Genomic DNA, 25102 nt, shown 5'->3' with positions numbered 1-25102 from the left:
AGACTGTCTTCAACTTCATTATTGTCATTCTATTCTATGAGTCGGGCGGCTCAGTGGTTAGCACGTCCGCCTCCCAGTACTGAGGAGTTCGAGTCCAGGCTCCGGCCTTCCTGGGTGGAGTTTGCATGTTCTCCCCGTGCCTGCGTGGGTCTTCTCCGGGAACTCCGGTCTCCTCCCACATTCCAAAGACATGCATGGCAGGTGAGTGTGGATGGTTGTTCGTCTCTGTGTGCCCTGCGATCGGCTGGCGACCAGTTCAGGGTGTACCCCACCTACTGCCCGAAACCAGCTGCGATAGGCTCCAGCACCCCCGTGACCCTTGTGAGGAGCAAGCGGTTAGGAAAATGGATGGATATTCTATGAGTCAAAGGTAAAATTTGACTTGAAGTTTTATTTACAGCTAAATGTTATGATAAATGATTTGCCTGGTGGATTTAGGACTCCTACGTACATCTACGGACATCTAACTTAGAAGGACCCAAATGCAGGGAAGAAGAGAGGTAAGGCAAGAGTGGTCTCAAATCCAAAATAGGTATTACTTCCAAAAACAAAACAATAACAACACACCTGGAATTTAAAAAAAATCATAAACAAAACACAAATAAACAAAAATCCCCCCTAAAAACAAGATTCATAGTAACAAACAAACAAACACACTAACTAACTAACTAACTAACTAACTAACTAGCTGTGAGTGAGTGAGTGAGTGAGTGAGTGAGTGAGTGAGTGAGTGAGTGAGTGAGTGAGTAAGTGAGTGAAAAAAAAAAATCCGTGCGTGCTTTCAAATTGCCGCGGGAGTGACGTCACGCAGCTGACACGTTCGCCCGGCCCCGTTTGCGACACGCCACCCCCCGCTCTGCGATTGGCTGGAGGGGTGTAAACACTGTCTTTCCACAGAAACGTCCCGCTGTTTACAAAACAAACACAAAATGGCAAAATACAGGCTGAGGGTGTGGGGGTTTAGGACGAAATCACCAACAAAGATTAACATGAACACAGGTAGACTGAGAGAAAGTTAAAGTGTGTACATCCTGTATTTAAAAAGTGCATTTTCCTGAGTGAATCCGGCAGACAGCCCTTTTAATGTGTTCTTAAGAGTCTTATAGAAAACATGCTAACAACATTTAAAGCCTAAATTTGTTCAATAAAAAGTGTTATACACTTACTTTTCCTCTTCCCTAAAAAGTGCTTCCACTGAGGGAAGCCATTTTCTTTTATGATGCAATCAAAGGTAGCAAAGCCCCACCCCTACACATTTTGTATCATTGGAAAGCTCTATAGAGCACAAAAGGAGTTAATTCAATCGTATGTACTGGGTGGGAGATAGTCATGTTTAAAAAGGTTCACTACAGAGGACAAATTTGAATTGCTGGTAGTCAGGAGGTTAAGTGCCCTTTGATTGGCTGGCCCAAATATCTGATTTTACCGCTGATTTGGGATTGATCAGCACACCTGGGATCTCGTTAGGATAAGCAGTAAACAGGATGGATGGATGGAATTGAAGACATTCAAGGTGAGACATCTTTCATTCAGTCGACCTTTCTTTGGTTACCCTTAATATTTTAATTCATCGGTAATTGTAAATTGGTGGCATTGTGGTCCCATTGACAGTCATTTAAATACAAGTTTACAGTATTATGAAAATATTGCATTCATAATATTGCCAACCACAATTTCCATACTTGATTTCACATTGTTGTCAAAACCACTTGGCATGATAGTCTACATTAAATATGAAGAGCAGGTATTGGTATGGAATCGGATCAAGTGTTGGTGGTTGGTTGGTGGTCCACAAAGTGGGAGGAGTTTTTTCAGAGATGTACAGGACAGTCCAACTTACCCTCAGCGCCCAACACATTTTGCAGCCGCAGCTGTTGTGGCACCCGCACACACCCACACACTTAAGTGTGCTCCTGGTGCGGTGACTGCATGTCCATTCAGGCTGCTCCACCAGCGTCTCCTCGGGTCGCCCCTTCAGCTTTGCACGCACGCACGCACAAACACACACAACCAACACTAAGTGGAATGTTGTCGCCGTCTTGCTGGGAAAAGTGGCATTCGGCAGAAGAGTGAAGAAGACTGCGCTCATTTACCATGAGCTGTTTGGATGTTATGTACCCAGCCTATGGACATTACGCCTCGTACGCAGCCAGCGCTCCTGCTTTCATCAACACGTTACAGGTAGGTCAAATTCTCATCACGTCGTTACTTTATTATTATTGTTCTTGTTATTATTGCTATGCATGTTATTTATGTCTTGCACTTTCCAATCTGGGTTGTAGTGTGCTCTTTTATTTTTATTTTTTTTTATTTTTCCATTTTTCACGTGTCAAGTCTTGTTTTGCAGGTTGTGCAACAAAAATGTGAACAAAATACACTATCATATATACTAAATATGAAATAAAACAAACTATGTATATGTCTACTTTCATGTCAATACCCGTCAGGTTGCAAACATCTTGGTTTACATTATATTGAGTATACTGTATCTTCATACATTGATATACGTAAGTACAGGGTATCAAACTACCGTATACATCTACAAATATAGTATCTTCATATCTTTCCGCTAATATCTATCTATTAGGAGTGCAACAAAAAAAACGGTTTAAACTGGAAAAATCGTTTGTTTTAAAAGACGCAAGTGCATCGAATCGAACTGAATTGAATCGCTCAACTTATATAATATATAATTATATAATATATATAATATAATATATAATATAACTTATATAATATATATTGAGCTAGGTATCAAATCGTATTTTATTAAAGAGGTGTATCGTGGAAAGAATTCGCACATTATACAGTACTGACAAGTTCATTCTAATGCATGTAAAATGACAACAAAAAAGTAATTGTCATACCAAGTCATACCCTCTAAGCTGTACCATATCGAATCGAATCGTAATCCTAATCAAATCGTTCCACTTTCAAATCAAACTGTCCTTGAATCTTTTTGTACCCCAATTATCAAAAACCATATTGAATCTTTGAATCGTTCACATAAACAGTACATCTACAAACACACTGTATAAACATATCTAGCTACAAAAAAATACATTTGTCTATATTAGCATATATATTGTTAGTTATATATTTATATTTATAGACATTTACAAATATATCAACCCACATACATCTCCATATTTGTTCAGCTCATCTCATATATGATGTATCTATCTACATACGTATGTGCACACTATGCAAGCTACAAATGTCTTCACATCTATATATTCAGCTATATATACAGTATATATAAGAAGTTACCTGCATAACAAATATAGTATGTCTTCATAGAAAAAAAAAATATTGGAGCACCCTTGTTTCTGCAGTTTTTTCATTTTATTGTTTTGGCCAAATTTAATGACAACAAATTAGGCATTCAAATGAGCAAGAAATAGAAGAAAACAAGATGGTCTAACTTTTTTTTCAATGACAATCCTCACATATATCCACATATTGTATGTACTAGGGGTGTTAAAAAAAAATCGATTCGGCGATATATCGTGATACTACATCGCGCGATTCTCGAATCGATTCAATAAAAAAAAATCGATTTTTTTTTTTTTTTTTTTTTTTTTTTAAGAGCTCAGAATTGTTCATTCGGTAGTCTTACTAATTCAACGTCTTATCATCATTGCCTTTTTTTTTGTGTGTGTGTGTGTGAATCGATTTTTAATCTTCCATTTTTAATGGAAAAATATTCAACAAAACGTCTGACTTCGGGTTAGGATTCGCACCTTGAGCATGGAAGAATGTTATATGAACGGAACATTAAGCCTTAATATTTTATTTTAATGCTGTTCAAACATGAAACAGATTACAACCTCTATAAGACTGAAATTTCAGATAAATAAATAATACATTTTCATATAAATCTTACACTCTACAAGCTTACTGATTAGTATTTTCTAAATTTGAATGAAAAAAAATCGCAACAATCGACTTATAAATTCGTATCGGGATTAATCGGTATCGAATCGAATCGTGACCTGTGAATCGTGATACGAATCGAATCGTCAGGTACTAGGCAATTCACACCCCTAGTATGTACTGAGCTATGTGTGCAATATACTGTACATACTCAAATCTACAGTACACGACAATTTCAACAATGTTGAATGACATACAATTGGTATATAAATCTATGACACCTGTTTCATTCTCGGCCTTGTTGCCAGACTCCAAGTGGTGTGAGTAGCAGCTCACCTCCGTGCCGGGATTTCATGGACACTCCAAGGGGTCCCGAGGGAATGTCCGCCGTTCAAGGCACCGTCGGCGGATCGACGACCACGTCCTCTTCGTCCGCATCGTCTTCTTCGTCCTCCTCCTCCTCCTCGTCTTCCTCCTACACGCCGGCGGCCCCACGGCCTGACGAGGGCCCCAAGGACAAGCAGGAGGGCCCCGAGGCAGAGTACCTGAGCTCGCGCTGCGTGCTTTTCACCTATTACCAGGGGGACATCAGCAGCGTGGTGGACGAGCACTTCTCCCGGGCGCTCAGTTCCTATCTGGACGGGGAGGGCAAGAGGCGAGTTTCGGAGCAACAGATCGCAGGTGGCCCAGGTATGGTGGCCGTTTACTACATGTTGCAATATATGATTTCAGGATGGATTTCAAATGTACTTCAACATCCATCCATCCATTTTCTTGACCGCTTATTCCTCACAAGGGTCGCGGGGGGTGCTGGAGCCTATCTCAGCTGGCAGTAGGCGGGGGACACAGTGGGCTGGTTGCCAGCCAATCGCAGGGCAGTACTTCAACATTTATAGGTCAATTAAGTCCCTGTAACGTATTTTGATAGATTTGTTTCTAAATCCATGTTTGAGGAAAATTAGTGAAAATGTGAAAAGACTGAGAACTATGAAATTCTGAATTTAACTGTTTTTCACCATGTGTATGTGATCCATATTTTTTTTTTTTTTTAAACATGGCTAAAAGGGCTAAAATGTAGTAGTTTGATTGACAGTTGACAGCTGAGCGTGGCAAGGTTTCAGCGCACACCTGCAACATTTGTGAGTGGACGTCTAATTTATCACCATTTTGAAGCTTAAAGTAGCACTAAGGAACTTTTCAACCTTAATAAAATATTTTCACAAATCTTCTGATGAAACATCGACTGAAAACTAGTTGAATGATACCTTTGCCATGGCTTGAGGCGGTCTGTATCATTTTTACTGGCACTCAGCAACTTTGAGGAGGATAGTAGGAACACTGCCACACAAAAAAAAAAAAATACAAATGTGCTGACTGCTTTATGACATACGTTACTTCCCCCTTTACCCATTTGTTACAAAGACGCAAGTCAATTTGAATGTCGATGCACAAAAAAAACGACGCAATGCGCTTGTCCTGATGGGAAATGTGGTCTTCCTTCAGGCATAACATTACAGCTTTTGTCCATATGGCGCATATTTTTCACAAACATTTTGATGAATTTTAAAATTGCATAAACCATAGAGGCACATTTCGGTGTGTCTAATCACAATAATTGAAGTCTCAAATGATTTGCTAACATCTTATTAGCATAGCTTCCTCCCAAATATTGTTCAATTTCAACATTTTAGAACCTCAAATCCATTCAAACTTTGAGGTATCTTAAAATCGTCCAAACATTTTAAGCTCATCTTACTGTCGGATCATTGATGCAATTTTAAAAAGCCGGTCAGTCTGCATGCGGTATTTCTGACCTCACTTTTGTAACGCGTAATGTCAATATGACATATGACACGTCCGGCCTCACAACAGTTGCTGCATTTGAAAGGTGGCAGATTCGCCTGTGTGGCATCTTTTGGCCACACAGGATGAGCATCAGACAGGTGACTCCTTTTTTGGCGGGGTGGGTGGGGGAGGCGTCTGATGATGTGCTATTTGGAACTGTTATCCCATGAAGAGATGGTTCACGTGAGCTGTATACGTCTGAGGGTGACTTCATTGACTTTAGGGTAACATTGTAGAAAGTCAAGACAGATCACAGCTGGACTGTCAAATTATTTTTCCTCACAAGAAAGTCTAACTGTTGCCATCCTCGAACCTATACATGATACTTATACTGCTATAAATACACTAAAATAGACCAAAATTACACAGCAAATTGGTCAGTGTTAAATACCCAGTGTTGGATCAAATATGCAGTAAACAGTGTTATTTTAACACTAACTTAGGATAAAAAGTTACACTGTAAGAGTAAATATCCTTGAGTGTTGGCCTGGATGTTGGCTGTAACCTCAATAGCACTACCTTGAGTGTTAAATTGACCACGCCCTCATTTCCGGTGACGGAGAAACTTTCCAATTTAGCAAATAAATCCATATGTTATTGTCAGGGTGGCATGGCTCAGTGCTAGAGTGGTCAACTCACAAGCCTGAGAGTGTGGGTTTGATCCCAGGTTAGTATGACTACGTCAAAGTATCCTTGAGCAAGATACTGGACCCGAGTTGTTCATGATGGCGTGTCATCAGTTGTCAAAATGTAAAGTGCTTTCAGGGCCTTGTAAGGAGGGAAAGTGCGATATAAATGAAGGACCATTTAACAGAGTAAAGTGTGGTTTGAGTTACATTTTTTAACAGTGTTATACGTGCAATACACTCAAAAGGGTTTAACAACACCAGAGTTAAGTGTAGTTTGACAGAAATAAATGTTTAACACTGACACTAGTTAGAGTAGTTTCAGCAATACTTCAAGTAACACTGGTTAAGTGTGAAAAAAGTAGGGATAGACCAATAATCGGCCAGACCGATATTAGGCATTTTGAATAATATCATATCGGCCTTTTAAAAAAATAAAAAATAAAAAAAAATCTGACAGCCGATATAAGGTAAATCTAAAACCATTTTAATCTCAGGGAACTATTTATTTACATTTTCAGTTAACTTTATAAGTGATGCTGCTGAAAGTTTAAGATTTCAGGTATTTTTAAATTTTAGAAAAATAAATATTTACTGCAGAAAACTATAGAGAGCTAAGGTATTCACTTGTTAAGTTGCCATTGAACTTTTTAAGACATACAGATCACCTTGGGAGCTCTCTGAACATTTTGTTAGAAATTTAAAAGGATGACTATTGTCTGAGATTAAAAAAAAATAAAAAATTACATCTTGAAAAGTCTGAAAAGTTGTTGAATAAACATGCTTTAAGATATTACAACAAAGAAAAATGAATATCGGCTCCAAATATCGGTTATCGGCCTCCTTGACTACTAATAATTGGCATCTGTATTGCCCTGAGAAAAAAAACATATCGGTCTATGATTTTTAGAAAATGTACAGTGCACTGCCATATTTATCGGACATATGACTGGATGATAGAGACGTCACATGTGGGTGGCACACAATTAGTATTGCTCATCGACTGAGGACGATGAAGTGCCGCATCGCGTCTTTTCTGGAACAAAATAAGCAAAAGTCAATCCATCCTTCACAACGATTGTTGAAAACATGCGCCATGGCAACATGCCGAGAACCAAATTAAAAATAAAAGCCCAACCAATAATGACATAGGCAAAAATGTACCTTCAAAACATCAAAATAGTTTAAAATCAGGTTTGCTGTTGCATCAGTGGTGCAAGTTAAAAGGCCGAGTCAGTCTACCTGCGCGCGGTCTTTCTGACTACACGTGTCCTGCCTCACAACAGACGCTATGTTTGTACACGGCGCTCAGCGCACAGCCCCGTGGCGGGCGTATCCTCCTTCAAAGACGTCGCCCCCCCCACAATGGCCGCTGTCAGATTTATACGCCGTGTGATCGGACACTACCCCTCGCCGAGCCACGCGGTGTCTCTTTTCCACAGGAATATCTAAATATAAAAGTCTACTGCTGAAAACGTATAATGGCCCGCTGACATTCTGTCAAGGGCGAGGAGCAAGAGGACGGGAGGGGTGCAGAAAAAAAAACAAAAAAACAACAGGTGGGGGTGCACGGGACTTTGGAAAGGGGCAGCCGGCTCTCGCACAGGGTCGCTGTTGTGTGCGCATACGAGTGTGTTTTAAGACCATCACGAGGGCCGAGCTGACATGATAGTGAGAGATGTCACCGCAGACAGTGATTTAAGACCCTTTGGGCTGCCTCCAGGTCGCAGCGTCTGCCTTATATAGATGGCATTCGAGATATATGGGTCTCTCGCTATCTCTCTACCCAACTCTCGCTCTCTCTGCACTACATGTGGTTGTGTTTATTTCGGTGTCTTGTTGGAGCGAGCGCAGTGTGACAGTATGACCCAATGGGGAAGATATCTGGGCAAGAGGGCTAAGCCGTCATGTGACTGCCATCTACAATTCGCCACGCACTCGCTCCTCTTTTTAAGCCCCGTTTCCACCAGGCGGTACAGTCCAGTTTGGTACCAGGCTATTTTCCGCGTTTCCGCTTTCAGTGAATGGTAAGGAAAATAACTGGACGCAGTTCAAACTGAAGTACTTATACAGTATGACAGTTGGGATTGCTTGTTTGAAGAGGCACCAAACAACAGGCCACACTAAATTTATGAAAAGATATGATGCAACAATTGAAAAATGTTCATTAAAGTGGAAGTCTACCTTAAACATTTCTTGACAATCATATGTTATATGTGACCTCATTAGCCTAAACAAGACATTCTGATTAATATTACATTTGTAGAATATGAGTTATGAAGCAAAATCCAGCCGTTTTTATCCATCTCAGGGGGCGGCCATTTTGCCACTTGCTGTCGACTGAAAATGACAGTTACTTAGGGCTCAGGCAACGACCAATCACAGCTCACCTGTTTTCTGAAGCTGAGCTGTGATTGGTTGGGAACTGAGACCTGAGCAACATTGATGTCATGTTTTGCTGGTTAACTCATATTCCACTAACCTGCAATATTAACCAGAATAGACTAGTGGGGCTGCATAAAACATATTGTCAAAAGAAAATTGGGGTTCACTTTCCCTTTAATTATGTGTGGGTAACACATCATTTGGTGCAGATTTGAGGGCGACACGGAAGTGGATTTTAACTCCTACTCGAGAATCCCACTCCTGTCCCCCGTGAATTTTTTATCCTGCCCCATCCCAATCCCGTGATTAAAGGTCAAGTTGACTCCCAATGGTTCACAGCCAACTGTCTCGTTTTTCCGAGTAGCTTGGCCACAAGCAGACTGTAGCAGTAAAAAGAGAAATTGTATTCTTGAGAAACCACATTGCAAACATTCGTCAAAATCAGTTCTGTTGGTTTTGTGCCATCTTGCTCAATAGCGTCCACCCTTGACCTATCCACAAACCATCAAACAGTTTTCAAAGCCTAGCGTTTGGTGAAAGTAAATATACGAAATTATTTTCCTGTGTATCCATCGTCTAGCAGACATCTGGAGAGATAGCTATACCCTACAGGCACAGTGGTACGATACAAAATCAAACCAATTAACTCATTCACTCCCAGACATTTTCACTGAAGCAAACCCCCTTTGCTCCCGGCTGTTTTCCTGGATTTTTTACTTTTTTTTTCAAGGCCTACAGAATATTGTGTTATTTTGCTATAAAAACATGGAACCTACCAAAAGAAAGATTAGAGTCTCTTCTTTCATCAGAAAAAAATTATATTTCTATCTTTTTCCGTTTTGCAGCAAATAGCATTAGAATATAGCTAAGTTTCATCATTATTCACAAATCTGTTTAGAATTGTGGGGAAACAGCTCGTTTTCAACATGGCCCTGGTTGATCTCTTATACTCTGCTGCCATCTGCTGGCTGTTTTTGTAATTACTACAATTTTTTCATCTGTTCACTGCAGTTGAGAGGCTGCATCAAAGCCTTCTGTATGAGCTAGCATAAAAAAACTAAAAAAACAAAAACATAAAAAACAAAACAAAACGTATAAATACGTCTTTGGGACATTTAAAACATTTTAAATAGAACATATTTATACGTTTTTGGGAGCAAATGTGTTAAATTAATTAATATTATTTATGTTTAGTGGCGTGCCGATTCGTCTAATGTAAAATATGTCTCAACAAAGTTTGGAAAACAGAACAACCAAAGGGTTGTGCAATAAAAATTAGGGGTCGAGGCTTCACTTGCTCTGTACAGTGCTTTTCAACTTTCCAGGTCCTTCAAGCAATTTTACAGTCAACTCAGTCACCCTCACACAATCATGAAAAGAAATTCTGCATATAGGCATTAAGGCATTAATATATCTGCATAAAGGCCTCATTCACATATTGATATTGAGTAATGACCACCTCACTACCTGAGCTCCATGAGCTCAGTGAGTCATGTCATTCATGAGCATTCTACTGTGCTCTCTCCAACAGAAACGCCGTCACCGAGCAGCCGACGAAGCTTCCCTCCATCCTTCTGGGACAGTAACTACTCGTCGCCTCAAAGCCGCGCACCCTGCGAGACGGCGGCTCCTTCCTATTCGATGGACCCCTACGCGTCGGGGCTACACCCGGGTCTGCACGCGCACCCTCACCCGCACGCTCACCCTCACTCGCACCCCCACGCTCACCCGGCGGAGAGCTGGGGCTACACCCAGGCTCAGGCCTACGGGCCCCCGAGGCCTCTCCATGAACTGTACTCGCCCTCCACTTTGGAGCCCCACTACGGGCCCCTGCTCATGCCCACTGTTCGGCCGGCCCACCTGCCCACCTTGCCGAGCCACTACGAAGTAAGCAAGCTGGAGCCGGCGGCCTCCTGGCCTGGCCTGCTACCTCCGGGGGATGTCAGCCAGACACTTGCCCTCAACATGGATGCAGGTAAATGAAAAGGACTGATTTTCTCATATAGTCAACATATAGTCTTTAACAGGGGTTCTTGGTAGAGGTATCAAATCCAGAACCAGAAAGTAAAAACTCAGGGTGGAAATCTTTGAGTGTCTCATGATTTGTTTCAATTCAGATTTTTGGGCTTGTAATTTGATTCAGAATTGATTTTCGATTGAAAATGATTTTCAAACCATAATGATTTGATTGACAACGATTTCTGCATCAATCAATGGATGTATCTATGGAAGTAAGGAAAGTGCCTTTTCCCACAAAAACAGCGTGTGGACCACAACTGCTACTCTGTAGCTACCTATAAATGTTATAGCTTTAATAGTATAAAATAAATAAATAAAATTGATTTTGAGACATTTTAGATCGCTTGTGAAACTCTAAAAACAGGGGGAAAAAATAACCCAAATTGGGTCAAAAGACGACTGAAGCAAATTTTGGGGTAAATGAACAACCTACAACACAAACCATATAATTAATTAATTGCTTTGTGGGTTATTAATTTGACCCAACACTGTGGGTTAAATAATTAAAGCGTTGGATTGAATCTGAGTTGGATACTGAAGTTTTTTTTTATTTTTTATTAATTATTCTCGTTTGAACACATGATTGTCGTTCCTGTTCCTGTAATCATTATTATTATTGAAGTTGTTATGACAATTCTAAACGTTAAAAGAATTATACATCATTATGAAATATGTCATTTTTTTACCCAGTTGGGTTATCCAATTAATCCAAAAAGTTGGGTCAAATGAATAACCCATAGCCACCCCAATATGGGTTATTTTGTCAAACAATTTAATTTGGCCCAGCTTATTGGTTATATAACTGAAGAAGTTGGATTGGGTCTTTTTTTTTTTTTTTTTTTTACCCAATTCAATTGGGTTATTCATTTAACTCCAAAAGTTGGGTCAAATGACCCCCCCCCCCCCCCCCCCCCAAAAAAAAAAAAAAAACGATTTGCTTTGTGTGGTTTTAATTCAATTTGACCCAGCTTTTCTGGTTAAATAACTCAGAAAGTTGCATTGGGTCATTTTTTTTTTTTTTTTACCCAATTCAGTTGGGTTATGCAATTAACTAAGAAAGTTGGGTCAAATGAATAACCCACAAACAGCCCAAAACGAGTTGTTTTGTGGTGTTTTAATTTAATTTGCGACAATTGCGACAAAAATGAACCAACCCAACTTTTTGAGCTTTTTAACCCAAAAAGTTGGGTTGGTTCATTTTTGTCGCAATTGAATCGGGTTATTGAATTAAGCCAAAAAGTTGGGTCAAATTAATAAAGCACACAACAACCCCAGAAAAACAAAAAAAAAACAAAAAAAAACGTGTTTCTATGTGGGTTTTCATTTGACCCAATTTTTGGGTTAAACTCAAAAAGTTGGGTCGGTCCATTCTTGACCAAATTTGGGTTATTTTTGACCCAACTGTTTTCAGAATGCACAGTTTGGCTTTAGTCACAGGTGCTTCTACTCAAGGTGGCTGCTCGTTTACTTGCCATTGAGAAGAAGCACCTTATACCAAACTATGACAGGGTTTTTACTTTCTGGACCTGGATTTGACAGCTCTGGTTCTCGGTTTATGACGGAGTGGTGTTCCAACATGACCTGAATTTTTCCCAGTCAGAGCATGTTTTAATCTATCACCATGTAGTACTAGTCGCATTTTGAGCTTTATTTACCTTTTTTAAACAGATGTTTATCCAAATATCGATATTTTGCCGATCCTTAGCACGCGTACTTGTGATGGTGGATGCCCCCCACACCTGCATCCACCCCCCACTAACACATGCACCTTCAATGCACCAGTCAACACTTCTTAAAGAGAATCTTTGGCTCAATCAGGTTCCATGACAACATGTGCTTTGCTGTTTGCCGACATGCTCCTAATCACTGCTCCTCTAATATCCATTCTCAGGCCTGCAGCAGCACAAGAAAGGAAAGGAGCTCTACTGGTTCTAACGAGGCCCACAGTCACATTGACCACAGCCAATTAGCCCCTGGACCTTCTCCACTATTGAATAAGCGTGTCCGCTTTATCCCATGCACACACCCACACGCACACTCCTGGCCTCCCCAGACAGGATACAGGCTGGCTCCAGGTGGATGCGAGTGCACCATGGAGATAACACATAATCTGGACCGCCTTCGCCATGTCCCTCTCCCGGGGCAGACACTGGAATGGGGGCCATGTTGGACCCACAAAAACTGACTTATGCTGATCGAGGGATGGACCTGAGGGGGGAAGTCGCTCCAATGTGCCTGGTTATCTCCATTTCAAGCCTTTTTGTTTGTCGCTTCTTCCACCAAAAAAATAAGTCCTACGAGAAGATTATTACTTTGTGACTGACAAGATGGGGTTTCTATTTATTGGTGTTTATTTGTTTAGAATTGTTTGCAATATAGGCCAGTGCTTCTGAAATGATTGTGCTTGGGTTTCTTGTGTTTTTCCAGAGATGTGACAGAAGTGACCAGACAGGATTTTTTTTTTTTTTTTTTGGTGGCCTTTGAGATACACTTAAGGGAGAAATCACAACAGTTTTTTTTTTTTCTTTGAGGGAAATTGTGTTCTTTGGATTTGTTGCTTTTAATTCTCCCTTGTTTCAATCAGGACCCTCTCTTTCGTGTGTGTCATTTTTTTCTCAATTTATTTCGTGTCCAAAAAAATTGTGATGTCAATAAATCTTTTTATGATAAGGCTGCAATTTCTTAAGCGTTCCAAAAATTAGCTGCACAGTACATGGATGCCTGGTATTAAAACCTTTTTAGCTTCCTAGAGGAGGAGAAATGAAGTAAGCGACTGACATCATCAAGCTAATTAATGTGACGTCATGTGTGCGTTGTGTATGTGAAGAAGGGTATGGGCAGTGTCATTTTTCATCAACATGTGGCAGTAGCGATTCAGAATTGAATATTCTACATTCCGTAGCTTTAATGGAGTAAGTCACTCAAAATAGAAAAAGATACTAATATCAAAGCTTTATTTCCATTACAACACAGCGACATTTAGCTAGCATTGCAGTCAACACAGCTAGCATGTACTGTTGAGCAGACTGTTACACGAGCATTGATTTGCAATGCTGTTATCGTAACGTCATCAGAGTAATGCTGAACTTAAATTAGAAGACAAATAAAATGTACGTTTTTTTTAACTAAAGTATTTACATTTGTAAAAAAAAAAATAATAATGTTGTTTCTTAAATTGGAATCCAATGAGCGACACTACTCTCAACACAGAATTTGATGAAGATTGCCATGTGACCGGTCTCGTTTAAAAAGGCCTTCCATTTTGAATTCCTGCTTGCATTCGCACTTTGTCACCTATAAAGTGGCAACGAGCGCCGAATGCCAGCTATGCGCAACCGGAGAAGACGCCGAGCATGCCGGCTATGTGCCCAATGTTGTTGTGTTATTGATCCGATAATCAGATTATGCACGGAGGTATGCCCGCCTGGGCCACTGTCGCAATTTGGCGGCTGCTATGTGTGAATCCTACCCCGCTCACTAGCATGCATTTAGATGCAGCCAACTATGCGATTGGCTCTAAGCTGGGGAAACAGACACAGTAATGAAATTAAAAGAGTTTATCATCACGGGCCAAACATTTTTAGTGCCTTTTCACACTTGACACGGGGCTTGAGGTTTGTACTTTTCACACTGGATCCACCAGGATGTACTTTGCTGTGACTATGCGGCCACAACTATTATCACATTATAGCCATAAACACAACATGGCATCCAGAACAGCTATGTGTGTCACGCAATCCAGTTGAAACTAATGCAGTACAACAAATATTTTGATTGCGATTGTCCTGCAAACTCACAGCAGATTGTCATACTCATTTGCAATTAAATGCTGAATGGGGGTGTTATTCATTTATGACAACATAAAATGCTGCCCTCTCTTGCCCAATTTGTAATATTGCAGTGGAATCATACAATATTTCAGAAACAACAACTCCTAATAATAATCTCTCTCTCTCTCTCTCTCTCTCTCTCTCTCTCTCTCTCTCTCTCTCTCTCTCTCTCTCTCTCTCTCTCTCTCTCTCTCTCTCCATCCATCCATCCATCTATCGGGTTTGAGTCCCAGACCTAACTCGACTCGAAGACTAAGACAAACGTGTCAAATGTATACATGTTTGGTCACTTCTAGGCATTCTACTTCAGGATAGTTTTTAAATAACACTAAATTGAAGTATTGCTATCATCAATACATGTTGTTTAAATGTAAAAGTGGATACCGCAACAAAACAAGACAATGCCAGTTTAATTTTCGATTCTGGTTAGAAGGATTGCGTAATTGTCACATCCTTACAGCTTGAATTCCAAGAAGTTAATGTTTCATTTTCACAGTCACGATCCAGTTCTCATGACTGTCATGTGCAAGTGGGAAGAAACAAATGATACGTTAAAAAAAATAAAATAAAAAATAAAAAATAAAAAAAAGTTTGTACACCAATGAGCACCTTGTCGGGAAAATTAGGTAAATCCTGCATTTTTTCTACATCGCTCATAATACTGTAAATTTTCTCGTTTTTTTTTTTTTTTTTTTACGACATAAAAGCTAAACTGTTGCACCACAGTTGTAAAGACTTTACACTACTGTGGGGCATCACAAACACAATAAAGTATATTACAGATTGCCATTTAATTCCCCTATTACATATTCTATGGTCTACTTAAATGTTGCCGTTTGTTTTTTACTGGACATGCGCTAAATTCGAATCCCCCTGAAGTCGTACAATTCAGAATTTGACCAAAAAGTTTTAAATACTCTTCTAAAGTTGACCAACTGATGTCAAATATTTCTCATTGAATATTGTGCTAAAAATATTGTGATTTTATATATATATATATATATATATATGTATATATATATATATATATATATATATATATTTATAAATTTTGGAAAATATTATTTTATTACCCATCCCTGCTTCCTAAAATTTGACTTTACCATGAAATATAATAATTTAAATCCTTTTGAAAGTTTACATTTGTACGTATTTGTGTTATTTATTTACCGTATTCCAATTTAAGGTAATTACATTTAAATATCATTTTTTAAATTTACACTTTGGTCAGGAGCGTGGGTTGTCACTCCTGTTCCTCATCACCACAGACACGTCCCCAGTTGAAAAATTTGTTGTACAGTATTGCACAAGTAATATGATCCATCGGAAGTTGCATCATTTGAACTCTGTGAAAGTAGAAAAGGGGGTTAAAATCTCAGCTGTTCTGTTAACTAATCTGTTTTATTTGAAATGCTTATGTTCGACATTATAGCAGCATAAATGCCATGTGGCGAGTTTTCATGTACTGTATAATTGTATGATAAAAACTCACTCCTGTTACTTTCAGTCCTGTCACTCAAAGAAGTTTCATTACGACACAAATAAAAAAAAAGAAAGTTGTCTCGTTGGGGCAGTGCATATATTTTTGTTGTTCAATAAGTGCATTAATTAACAGATTTTAAGTTGAAAAAGACTTTAAGTTTGTTTTAGAATACTTACAACAAGAAAATTGCACTGATGCGGTGAAACTGATTAAGAGAAGTTAACCATATTAAAAATAAGTAAGTTCATCTCATCTTGTTGACTTGAGCGTTTATATGATGTATCCAAGTCTTATCACAAATAAATGAAGTTTTGCTAAACCAAATTAGCCAATCAATGGTCATCCGCAGAGTCTGGCACACCAACGCGTTTGAAGTATCAAAAAAATGTTAACATAATACGACGGGCTAGATACTATCTGTGGCATGAACAATATTAGCTAGCAAGTTAACAATGCTAGCTAGACACACATGACAACTTTTGTGTCGGACTATTGATTTTATTTGCAATGTAATGTAAATAGTGAGTCGAGAGCACTCTATCGTTACAGGGATAGTGTTACGGCGTATTATCTTGGTCCCTTATCGATAAGTGATTTCGTTGTAATATACAAATGAATACTTCAGTGCCGGTTTGTATTGTGCTGACCAGTACATCACACACACACCAGCATTATAAAACAATATAAGTAGAGAAACTTTTTTTTTTTTTTTTTTTTGGTCGTGCATTGGTTCTTAATTGCAATGTAATTGTAGAAACAACAAAGTGGGAACAACGGGAAATATAAACCACATACATTATACAAAAGTCAAAGTTTAAAAAAAAAAAAAAAGAAGTGAAGAGTCATCCAAAGTTCTGCTGACTTTCGATGAAACTACGCCAGATTCCCAAAAACAATTGCATCATATAAACAAATCATGATTCATCATTTCCCCATTTCAATGATTGACTGCACCGCATTTTACAGACTGCTGACAGCCACCTGACTGAGTACACGGCAGGTCATATATCGAGTCAGCTATATAAGACAAAGATCTGAGATCAGGCCCTGCATCACCTACAGGTGGTTACACTGCAGCCAGCGACAGACATACCGACGACACAACACTAAAGCAGGTAAAAAAAACACAACACACACTGACAAAAACATGCAACTACGCACATTCTGTGCTGAGAATCATAAAAATGAGATGAACATAACATGATTCAACATTTAAATTTACAGCATTTCTTATTTAAATTTAGGAGGCTTTGGTACAAAAGATATGTTCAATTAGTACAAACACATATAATGTACTGTATCTTTTATTATTAATGCTATGAAAATAACATGCCAGGAACTACTTCCAGATTGAATCTTTTGTGAACCGTTTGGACAAAACGATTCGAAAATGGGTTGTTATTGAAGTTTCGGTTCTAGCGACCTCTCCTGGCGAAAAGCAAGACTGGCGTATGGAATTGAAATTTGATGCGCGAACTCACGCACAAACACACGCACTAAAACTGAATATCAAATAAAATATAAACAATGTAATCAAGATTTTTTTAAATTATTATTATTTTTTGACAGACAAGATGAAGCTACTGCTGCTTGCTGCTGCCTTTCTGGCTGTGGCCAGCTGTGCGAGCATCTCTCTGGAGGATCTGGAGTTCCACGCGTGGAAGCTCAAGTTTGGTGAGTCACAGGCACCAGTTTGTCTTGTGTGTGATTTCCAGTGTTTTTTTTTGTTTTGTTTTTTGTTTTGAAAAATAAAATACTCTTTCCAGATGCTAAAGCGACGGGAGCTGTTCATTTTGGAAGTTTTGCAAAAAGACAAACGACCAAAAATTAGTCCCAGAAGAACAATTTAATGGTCATCTAACATTGTGACTAATTCAATGTAATGAATTCATTAATTTACTAATGGTGTGCGATACTGCAAATTTTGGTCTTGATCCGATACCAACTAAATACAGTGCCAGTATCGCTGATACCCATATGGATACTTTTTGAAAATTATAGCAATAAAATTAAAAAAATATGAAGGTAGTTGTATCATTGAATTGCTTATTCACAATCAAATTTCAACCTTTAAGTGTTTTTGTGTTGTTTTCTTAAAGGACAAAATTAGGACAAACTGATAAATAGAAAATAATTTCTCAATGTTTCCCCCCCAGAAACATTCCAACCATGACAAAATATTTTGTCATGTTCTTAAGCAAAGTGCCCAAAGGGATCATGGGAAAAGAAATTTAAACAATACTTTATCATATACTGTTTAGAAACTACAAATAAATAAAAAAAAACAACTAAAAATGCTACCTTCATCACTTGTTTTTCAACCACAATAAACAAGATGTTAAAGATTACCAACAACAAAAATTAAACATAAAACAAAATACCAAAAAAAATATATTTTTCAAGTACAATACTGTATGCGTTCATGCAATCTACTACAAAGATGAGATTCTAAGTCACGTAATGGCACATGATGGAAACACACTACTGTGATATTCCCGTTATCTGTCTAACCAAACCACAGCAGTGCATAAAAGAGCCAAAATAAACTACTAGATTGATATTTTAGTACTATTATCGATCCGATATCGATAATATCAATATTTGGATCGCTCCACCCACCTCTATAATTTACAAGAAAATGAGGTTGAACAGCCAAGCAAGAAGAAGATTGAGCTCCCCAATCCATATATATATATATTTTTTTAGGTTTTTTGTATTTTTACACAAGCATTGTACTGCAAAATTGTAGAAGAGAACATAAACAGGGCGATATCATCTGAAAGGTAAAATTTCCAAAATGATTAAACAAGCACTGGGAGAAAATCATTTCTCATTGTACTTCCATAACGATTAACTATACGGAAATGTTATGAAAGTATTGTTTGTATTGAATTGAAAGTTCAAACCCTGGGATGTATAAATTATATTTCCATTTATATCACCTTCCAAGAATCTGCTGTATAATGGGCTCTTTGCACAGCTTGACTACTTCCTGAACTGAATACCACATTTTTGTTTTCTGTCTTTCATGAGTGGACAAACTGATTAATCCAGGTGTGTCTGGCCAATGTTGTTGTAGTTACTGAGATCAGGCACACCTGGATTAATCAGCTTGTCCACTCATGACAGACAGGAAATGAAGGACTGGTGTTGAGTTCAGGAAGTAGTGGATTTGTGCAAAGAGCCCATTACCCATGTTTTTCATGGATATGACTGGATTCTTGTTCTGACTGACAGGGAAGTCGTACGGCTCTCCGTCGGAAGAGTCTGAACGCAGGACCATCTGGCTGAGCAATCGCAAACTGGTGCTTGTGCACAACATCATGGCCGATCAGGGCATCAAGTCCTACCGCCTTGGCATGACCTTCTTTGCCGATCTGGTGGGAAAACTAGCTCGCCGTTTCATCTTGATTGAACTCCTACAACTGAATGTAGAGAGTGTAAAAGTGTCCCTCCTGATCAGGAAAACGAGGAGTACAAGCAGCTGGTTTCCCAGGGATGTCTGCTGCACTTCAACAGTTCTATCCCTCGGGCTGGTTCCACGTTCCTGCCACTGTCCAACGGCGCTGACCTACCACACACGGTGGACTGGAGAGACAAGGGATACGTCACCAATGTCAAGGATCAGAAAGCTTGCGGCTCTTGTTGGGCCTTCAGCACAGTATGTGCATCACCTCCCATATTGCCTTTTTGCCTCATCATTGATGATTGCACCTAAATGTTTGTCACCTTCCTCAGACGGGGTCTTTGGAGGGTCAGACCTTCAAAAAGACGGGCAAGCTGGTCTCTCTGAGCGAGCAGCAGTTGGTCGACTGCTCCGGCGACTTTGGCAACATGGGCTGCATGGGCGGCCTCATGGATAACGCCTTCCAGTACATCCAGAAAAACGGAGGGATTGACACGGAGGAGTCTTATCCTTATGAGGCTGAGGTAAACCGAAATTGTCGATCACAGTGTTTAGTGCACAGATGTAACAGGAGAGTTTAGCTGCCTGTTCCTTGCCTGCAAATAGGATAGAAAGTGCCGCTACGACCCGGCTAACATCGGCGCCACATGCACGGGTTACGTTGACGTGAAAAAAGGCGACGAAAAGGCTTTGAAGCAGGCTGTGGCTACGATCGGACCCGTGTCGGTTGCCATTGACGCTTCACGCCAAACATTCCAACTGTATGAATCAGGTGACGGACATTTGGCCACAACAAAGTGATGAATACAAAATACTTTGATGTGAGAATATCTGGGCTTTTGTTCGACAGGCGTGTACGATGAGCCGGAGTGCAGCAGCTCTGATTTGGACCACGGCGTGCTGGCTGTCGGTTACGGCACTGACAATGGGCGGGACTACTGGCTGGTCAAGAACAGGTAAACTCCCTGATATGGATGGATTTCTTTCAATGTTTCAAAAATAACCCCTTCTGCTGGGCAATTTATTTATGTATGTATTTATTTATTTATTTAGTTGTTCATTTATTTAACTGATTTTGACTTTTCCCACATAAGAACAACATGGCGGAAAAATTGGGGTTTATCTCGTGTTTTTATTGCCAGGATAGTATGGCTGTAACGTGTAGTAAACTTACCAAACTTATATGTAACATTTTTAACATGAACATCGTGCAAATCAACTTGCGATTGTGATTGGTTAGATAGGATCCAATCATGATCCAGAAGTGTTGACATCATCCAAATTATGCGTTTTTATTGGTTTAGACACGCAAATATGTCATGTCCGCTTCCTAATCATCTATGGGCCCAAAGGGGTTAAAGAGTTAACTCTGGAGATTAATTTAAAATCGCCAAAGCATTACAAAGAAAATTAATTCTGTTTAAACAGTTTTATTTACTTCCTGTTATTTCCTATAACCTGCAATCAAAGTTAGCCAAAGGCGTGAAGATGGACAAACACGGACTTCAAGTAGTTTTAATAGACAATTGTTGGAGCAATTTCACTTTACAGACAAATTCAGATAATATATTAATCATAGCAATCAAAGCATAATATCTTTGGTGTGCAATCTCAGAGTAAAATACCTGGCTCAATTTCCCTCTTTTTATTTGATGATTTGATGATGCAATCTTTGAAGAAAAAAAAAGTAGAAGCAGAACTAGAATAATGTGATTAATTGCGATTAATCGTGATTAATTACAGAAAATTGTGCAATTAATTCTTTGAAATTTTTTTTACGCTCTTGACCACATTAGTTTCTTGAGAATCTGGGTTTAAGTTGGAGTTATTATTATTTCTATTTTTTTATTTTAATGTGTTCTTTTTTAATTTGTTTTTGTTCATGCCTGCATGGGGTTGCGTCATCAGTATCACCACCATTAATCATTTATCCCAAAATTACCCAAAACTAAAGCTGGAGTTGGTCATTGTCTTAAAATCAAATCTTAGGGTGATCATCACGCCTTGAAACCAATGTGAATAAACTCAATATTATGATTATGATCCTGGTTGGCCTATAAAGGCAGTATTGTTAATTGTTACTCTGTTTTCTAGCTGGGGTCTAAAGTGGGGCGACAAGGGCTACATCATGATGAGCAGGAACAAACGCAACCAGTGTGGAATTGCTACAGCAGCAAGTTACCCCTTAGTGTGAACAGGTTTGGAGGAAAAACAATTCCACTTGATCCACTCATAACAGGTTGCACATACAGTCGTTCATTTTTCATTAACTGTGTTTTTGCATGTTGGATTCACAGGGCCAGAGCCAAAGAACCAGGAAGACCTGTGGAATTAGACACTATTAGTTTTGACAAAGTTTTTTTTTTTTGTATATTCTGACCTTTTAAGCAGGCGATTGTAAGTGCAGTAGATGCAATATAAAAGATCATTTATCAAAATGAAGATGTGGTTCGTGTGTTTTTTTTTTATTCTAAATGACAAAGTTTAAACAGATGACCAGATGATCCCATCATTTTCTTTTCTGAAGTTGAAATATTTGTTGAGAGTTTAGTACATTTTCACATATAGTGTTCCAAAGAGAATAGACAAGTGTTTTTTTTTTGTTTTTTTTTCTTAAGCCATTTGGTTTTAGAATATTTATGAATGTCGCACATTTTAATATATTTGTAAAGGTTAAGATGTTGCCCAAAAAGTATAATCTAGACCAGGGGTGGCAAACTGCGGTCTTGGAGGGCCGGAGTTCTGCAGATTTGATAGATTTCCCTACTCGAAGTGCAGCTGATTCCAATTAACAGGCTCGTTATCGAGCTTCTGCAGAGCTTGCTGATGCGCTGATCATGAATCAGCTGTGTTGAAGAAGGGAAAATATCCAAAACCCGCAGGAATGCAGCCCTCGAGGACCAGATCTCGCCACCCCTGATCTAGACATTGATGCTACAAAATTGTACTCATCCTCACATGCATATAAAATAATCTATGACTTGTAAAACAGCTAAAGGCTGTTTTACGGGCAACTCAACCCATCAGCGTCACGGAAAGTCCTTATTCTCACTGTACATCCCGCGTGGCGTCGCTCATCTGTGCTCTATTACGTTTCCACAAATAAAACTGCAAAGCCTGAAAGGATTCAGCTCATTGGTCATGGCCAATCGAGTTTAATTGCATTTGATTTTACTGCCTGCTATCAAACTCAAGTGTGCATCAGACGACGGTGAGAACATGGAAACACACGATGTTGCATTTTTCAAAGGCTGAAGCGAAAAAGATTATTACCTATACCAAGTAGGATAGGTTTTACGTCCAATAAATGGCATACGGACAACTTTTAGTATACAATAAAGTATTTCTGTTCGAGATCTATAGAGTAAATAGCTGAGAATATAATTCAAGTCAAGTCAATTCATCTTTGGATTGTTCGGCCTTGGTGGAGGTCAACAACATTCTACTGAACTATATTGTTCTTGTGTCATCTTTTTTCCCCTTCCTGTTAGACGCGTGACATCTTTTAATCTCACACAATAAAGTCATTACTGAACTCACTCCAAAATGTCACATTAGGTCTGCTTGTGATATGATTGTAATGAAAGTGGCGGCTGCAAAACTGACAAATGAGGACGTAAAACAAATGGAAGCCGCTTATTTGACCTAAACAGAACTGAGCCAAATGGGGTCATTTAGCAAAACTCTTTCGTCAATCAAGCGTCTTAAGCGCAGACATCATTTTATCAGCAGCCAATTAGAGAAGGGTTGTTAGTGAGCACTCGGACGTTAGATAGTAACTGAAAAAGGAGACAAAGAGATGTAAGAAGAAGGGTGCCCACCAGGTGAGATTAATGAATCCGTCTTTGTAAATCCTTGTCAAACTGCAAAAGCCAAGTTGGTCTCATAAAAAAAAACTCAATTTAAATTAATTGAGCCTTTTACAAATCTACTAGAGAGAGGTGGACTTCTGGATATATACTAGAACCAAAAGCCATTTTACAATGCCAGTAAAAGTTGGAATCTTCCACCTTTTTTCCATGTCGCTTTTCTGAATAAACAGCACAGAAACTATATTAGTTATGTGAGTTCATGTTCTTCAAAATATTTAATTTTCTATAAATAGTTTTAATAATTCCTTCTTGAATATTTTCTCTTTTTTTTCAAACTGTATATTACCGCCATCGACTAGTGCAATAAAGCTTTACTCTCACTAGATGGCGCCACTTGACTGCTATGCAGTTGAGCGTCTCCGCCTGCTTTCCATCATTGAAAGTGCAAAGTCAGACGTTTTGCGTTGATTATTTCGCCCCTCCGCGCCCACCCTCCTCCTAGTGCCCTCACAAAGTGCCCTTGCTGGATGACAAACACAAACAGCCATTCGGTGGAGGTCATGTTGGTTTCACTCCCCACACTCCAACAGGAACAAACCTGAACCTACACACATGATTAATTAAATATCAATTCATGGTTTCCTTACTATCTATGCCCCCCCTTGAGTGACCCTTTGCCACCAGTAATAAATAAATACATATATGAATTAATTAAAAAACAAAACAAAAAAAACTTTCACTCGTTATTTTCAATATAGAGCACCTCAGCGCCCACCCACATCTTAAGGTTCAATATGACAAATAAATGGCGCCCTCTGGTGGACAAGACTTGGTGATCGCACTTCACTGGACAGTGAAATAAATCGAGTAAAAATAAATAAATAAATAAATAAATAAATACATAAATAAATAAATAAATAAATAAATAAATAAATAAATAAATAAATAAATAAATAAATAAATAAGTGAATGAATGAATAAATAAATAAATAAGGCGAGGTGGTGCAAGTTTTTCCACGGCTGACGGTGTGGCTTCATGAAACCGGGCTATTAGAGTATAATACTCATCTTTAACTCAAATTGCTTCAAAATTAAGCTAATTTATTTGATTCATGACATCACAGATGACAGGAGTCAGAAAAGGGAATTTTGGTTTGACTTTCGAGGCATTTATTTTGGTTGAATGTGGAATTTTATGACTTCTGTTGTATTCGAACTTGAGGTTCTATTCTTTTCTTCCATTTTCCATTTCTATTCAGTTCGATTCTGCTGCCAAATCTGACAGTTCTGTTCCCCTACTTATTGATCTCTCCATCCTGTTGCTTTAGCCAGCTACGTTTCTTGATCAGTACACCTGTCTATATGAGAGGAAAGTGAAGCAGGCACAATCTGAGGAAACGACAAACAAAAAGAGAAAATAATCAGTTGCGGCAAGGCAAATTACACCTTGAACAAAGCACTTTGCATGTCATTGTGTTGGGGATTCACGCTTGATTGACTGAATGGCTTCTAACGAGCACTGGCGAAAAACACGCGGGGAAAAGGGAGACGTCGGCCGACTCCCCCTGATGGATTGAATCACTGGCGCTCCAAACAAACACATGCGCGCGCACAGTCACTCTGGTGAGCTTTTAACGGTGCAAAGGTGTGCAATCACATTAGTATGCATGCAATGGCGAAAACCTTGCTTACCGATTCTCACTCTAAATATAAACAGTGTGCTATAGTTGTGGGTGTAAGATGAAGAGGGGATGTAGCAGTGGAAACTGTATACTGTCTTCTGGTAAGAGAAAGCTACACTCCTACTTGCCTCCTTTTGC

The 25102-nt window shown here is 39.1% G+C and overlaps 2 protein-coding genes across 3 annotated transcripts; both read left to right on the top strand.

Moving 5' to 3' along the window:
- Positions 1-1399: 1399 nt before the first annotated feature.
- LOC144032069 (transcription cofactor vestigial-like protein 2) lies at positions 1400-12775 on the top strand. Of its 2 annotated transcripts, XM_077539729.1 has the most exons (5): positions 1400-1513; positions 2123-2181; positions 4185-4566; positions 10264-10707; positions 12643-12775. In XM_077539729.1, the coding sequence occupies exons 1-5, from the start codon at positions 1489-1491 to the stop codon at positions 12684-12686; spliced, it is 954 nt and encodes a 317-aa protein (XP_077395855.1). In that variant the 5' UTR covers positions 1400-1488; the 3' UTR covers positions 12687-12775. The 2 variants fall into 2 exon arrangements, with proteins under 2 accessions (XP_077395855.1, XP_077395854.1); XM_077539728.1 differs by lacking the exon at positions 1400-1513 and having other exon boundaries at positions 2050-2181.
- A 4260-nt stretch (positions 12776-17035) lies between these two features.
- LOC144031752 (procathepsin L-like) lies at positions 17036-21912 on the top strand. Its single transcript, XM_077539165.1, has 9 exons — positions 17036-17179; positions 17634-17738; positions 19302-19444; positions 19528-19725; positions 19803-19994; positions 20077-20242; positions 20321-20426; positions 21565-21668; positions 21768-21912. Exons 2-8 carry the CDS (start codon positions 17639-17641, stop codon positions 21662-21664), a joined length of 1005 nt encoding a protein of 334 aa, XP_077395291.1. The 5' UTR covers positions 17036-17179; positions 17634-17638; the 3' UTR covers positions 21665-21668; positions 21768-21912.
- Positions 21913-25102: the final 3190 nt, after the last annotated feature.

Source organism: Festucalex cinctus, chromosome 12 (genome assembly GCF_051991245.1).
Source record: "Festucalex cinctus isolate MCC-2025b chromosome 12, RoL_Fcin_1.0, whole genome shotgun sequence".
Taxonomy (NCBI): Eukaryota; Metazoa; Chordata; class Actinopteri; order Syngnathiformes; family Syngnathidae; genus Festucalex; species Festucalex cinctus.
Note: the sequence above shows the minus strand (reverse complement) of the source record. Positions and strands in the feature narration are given on the sequence as shown.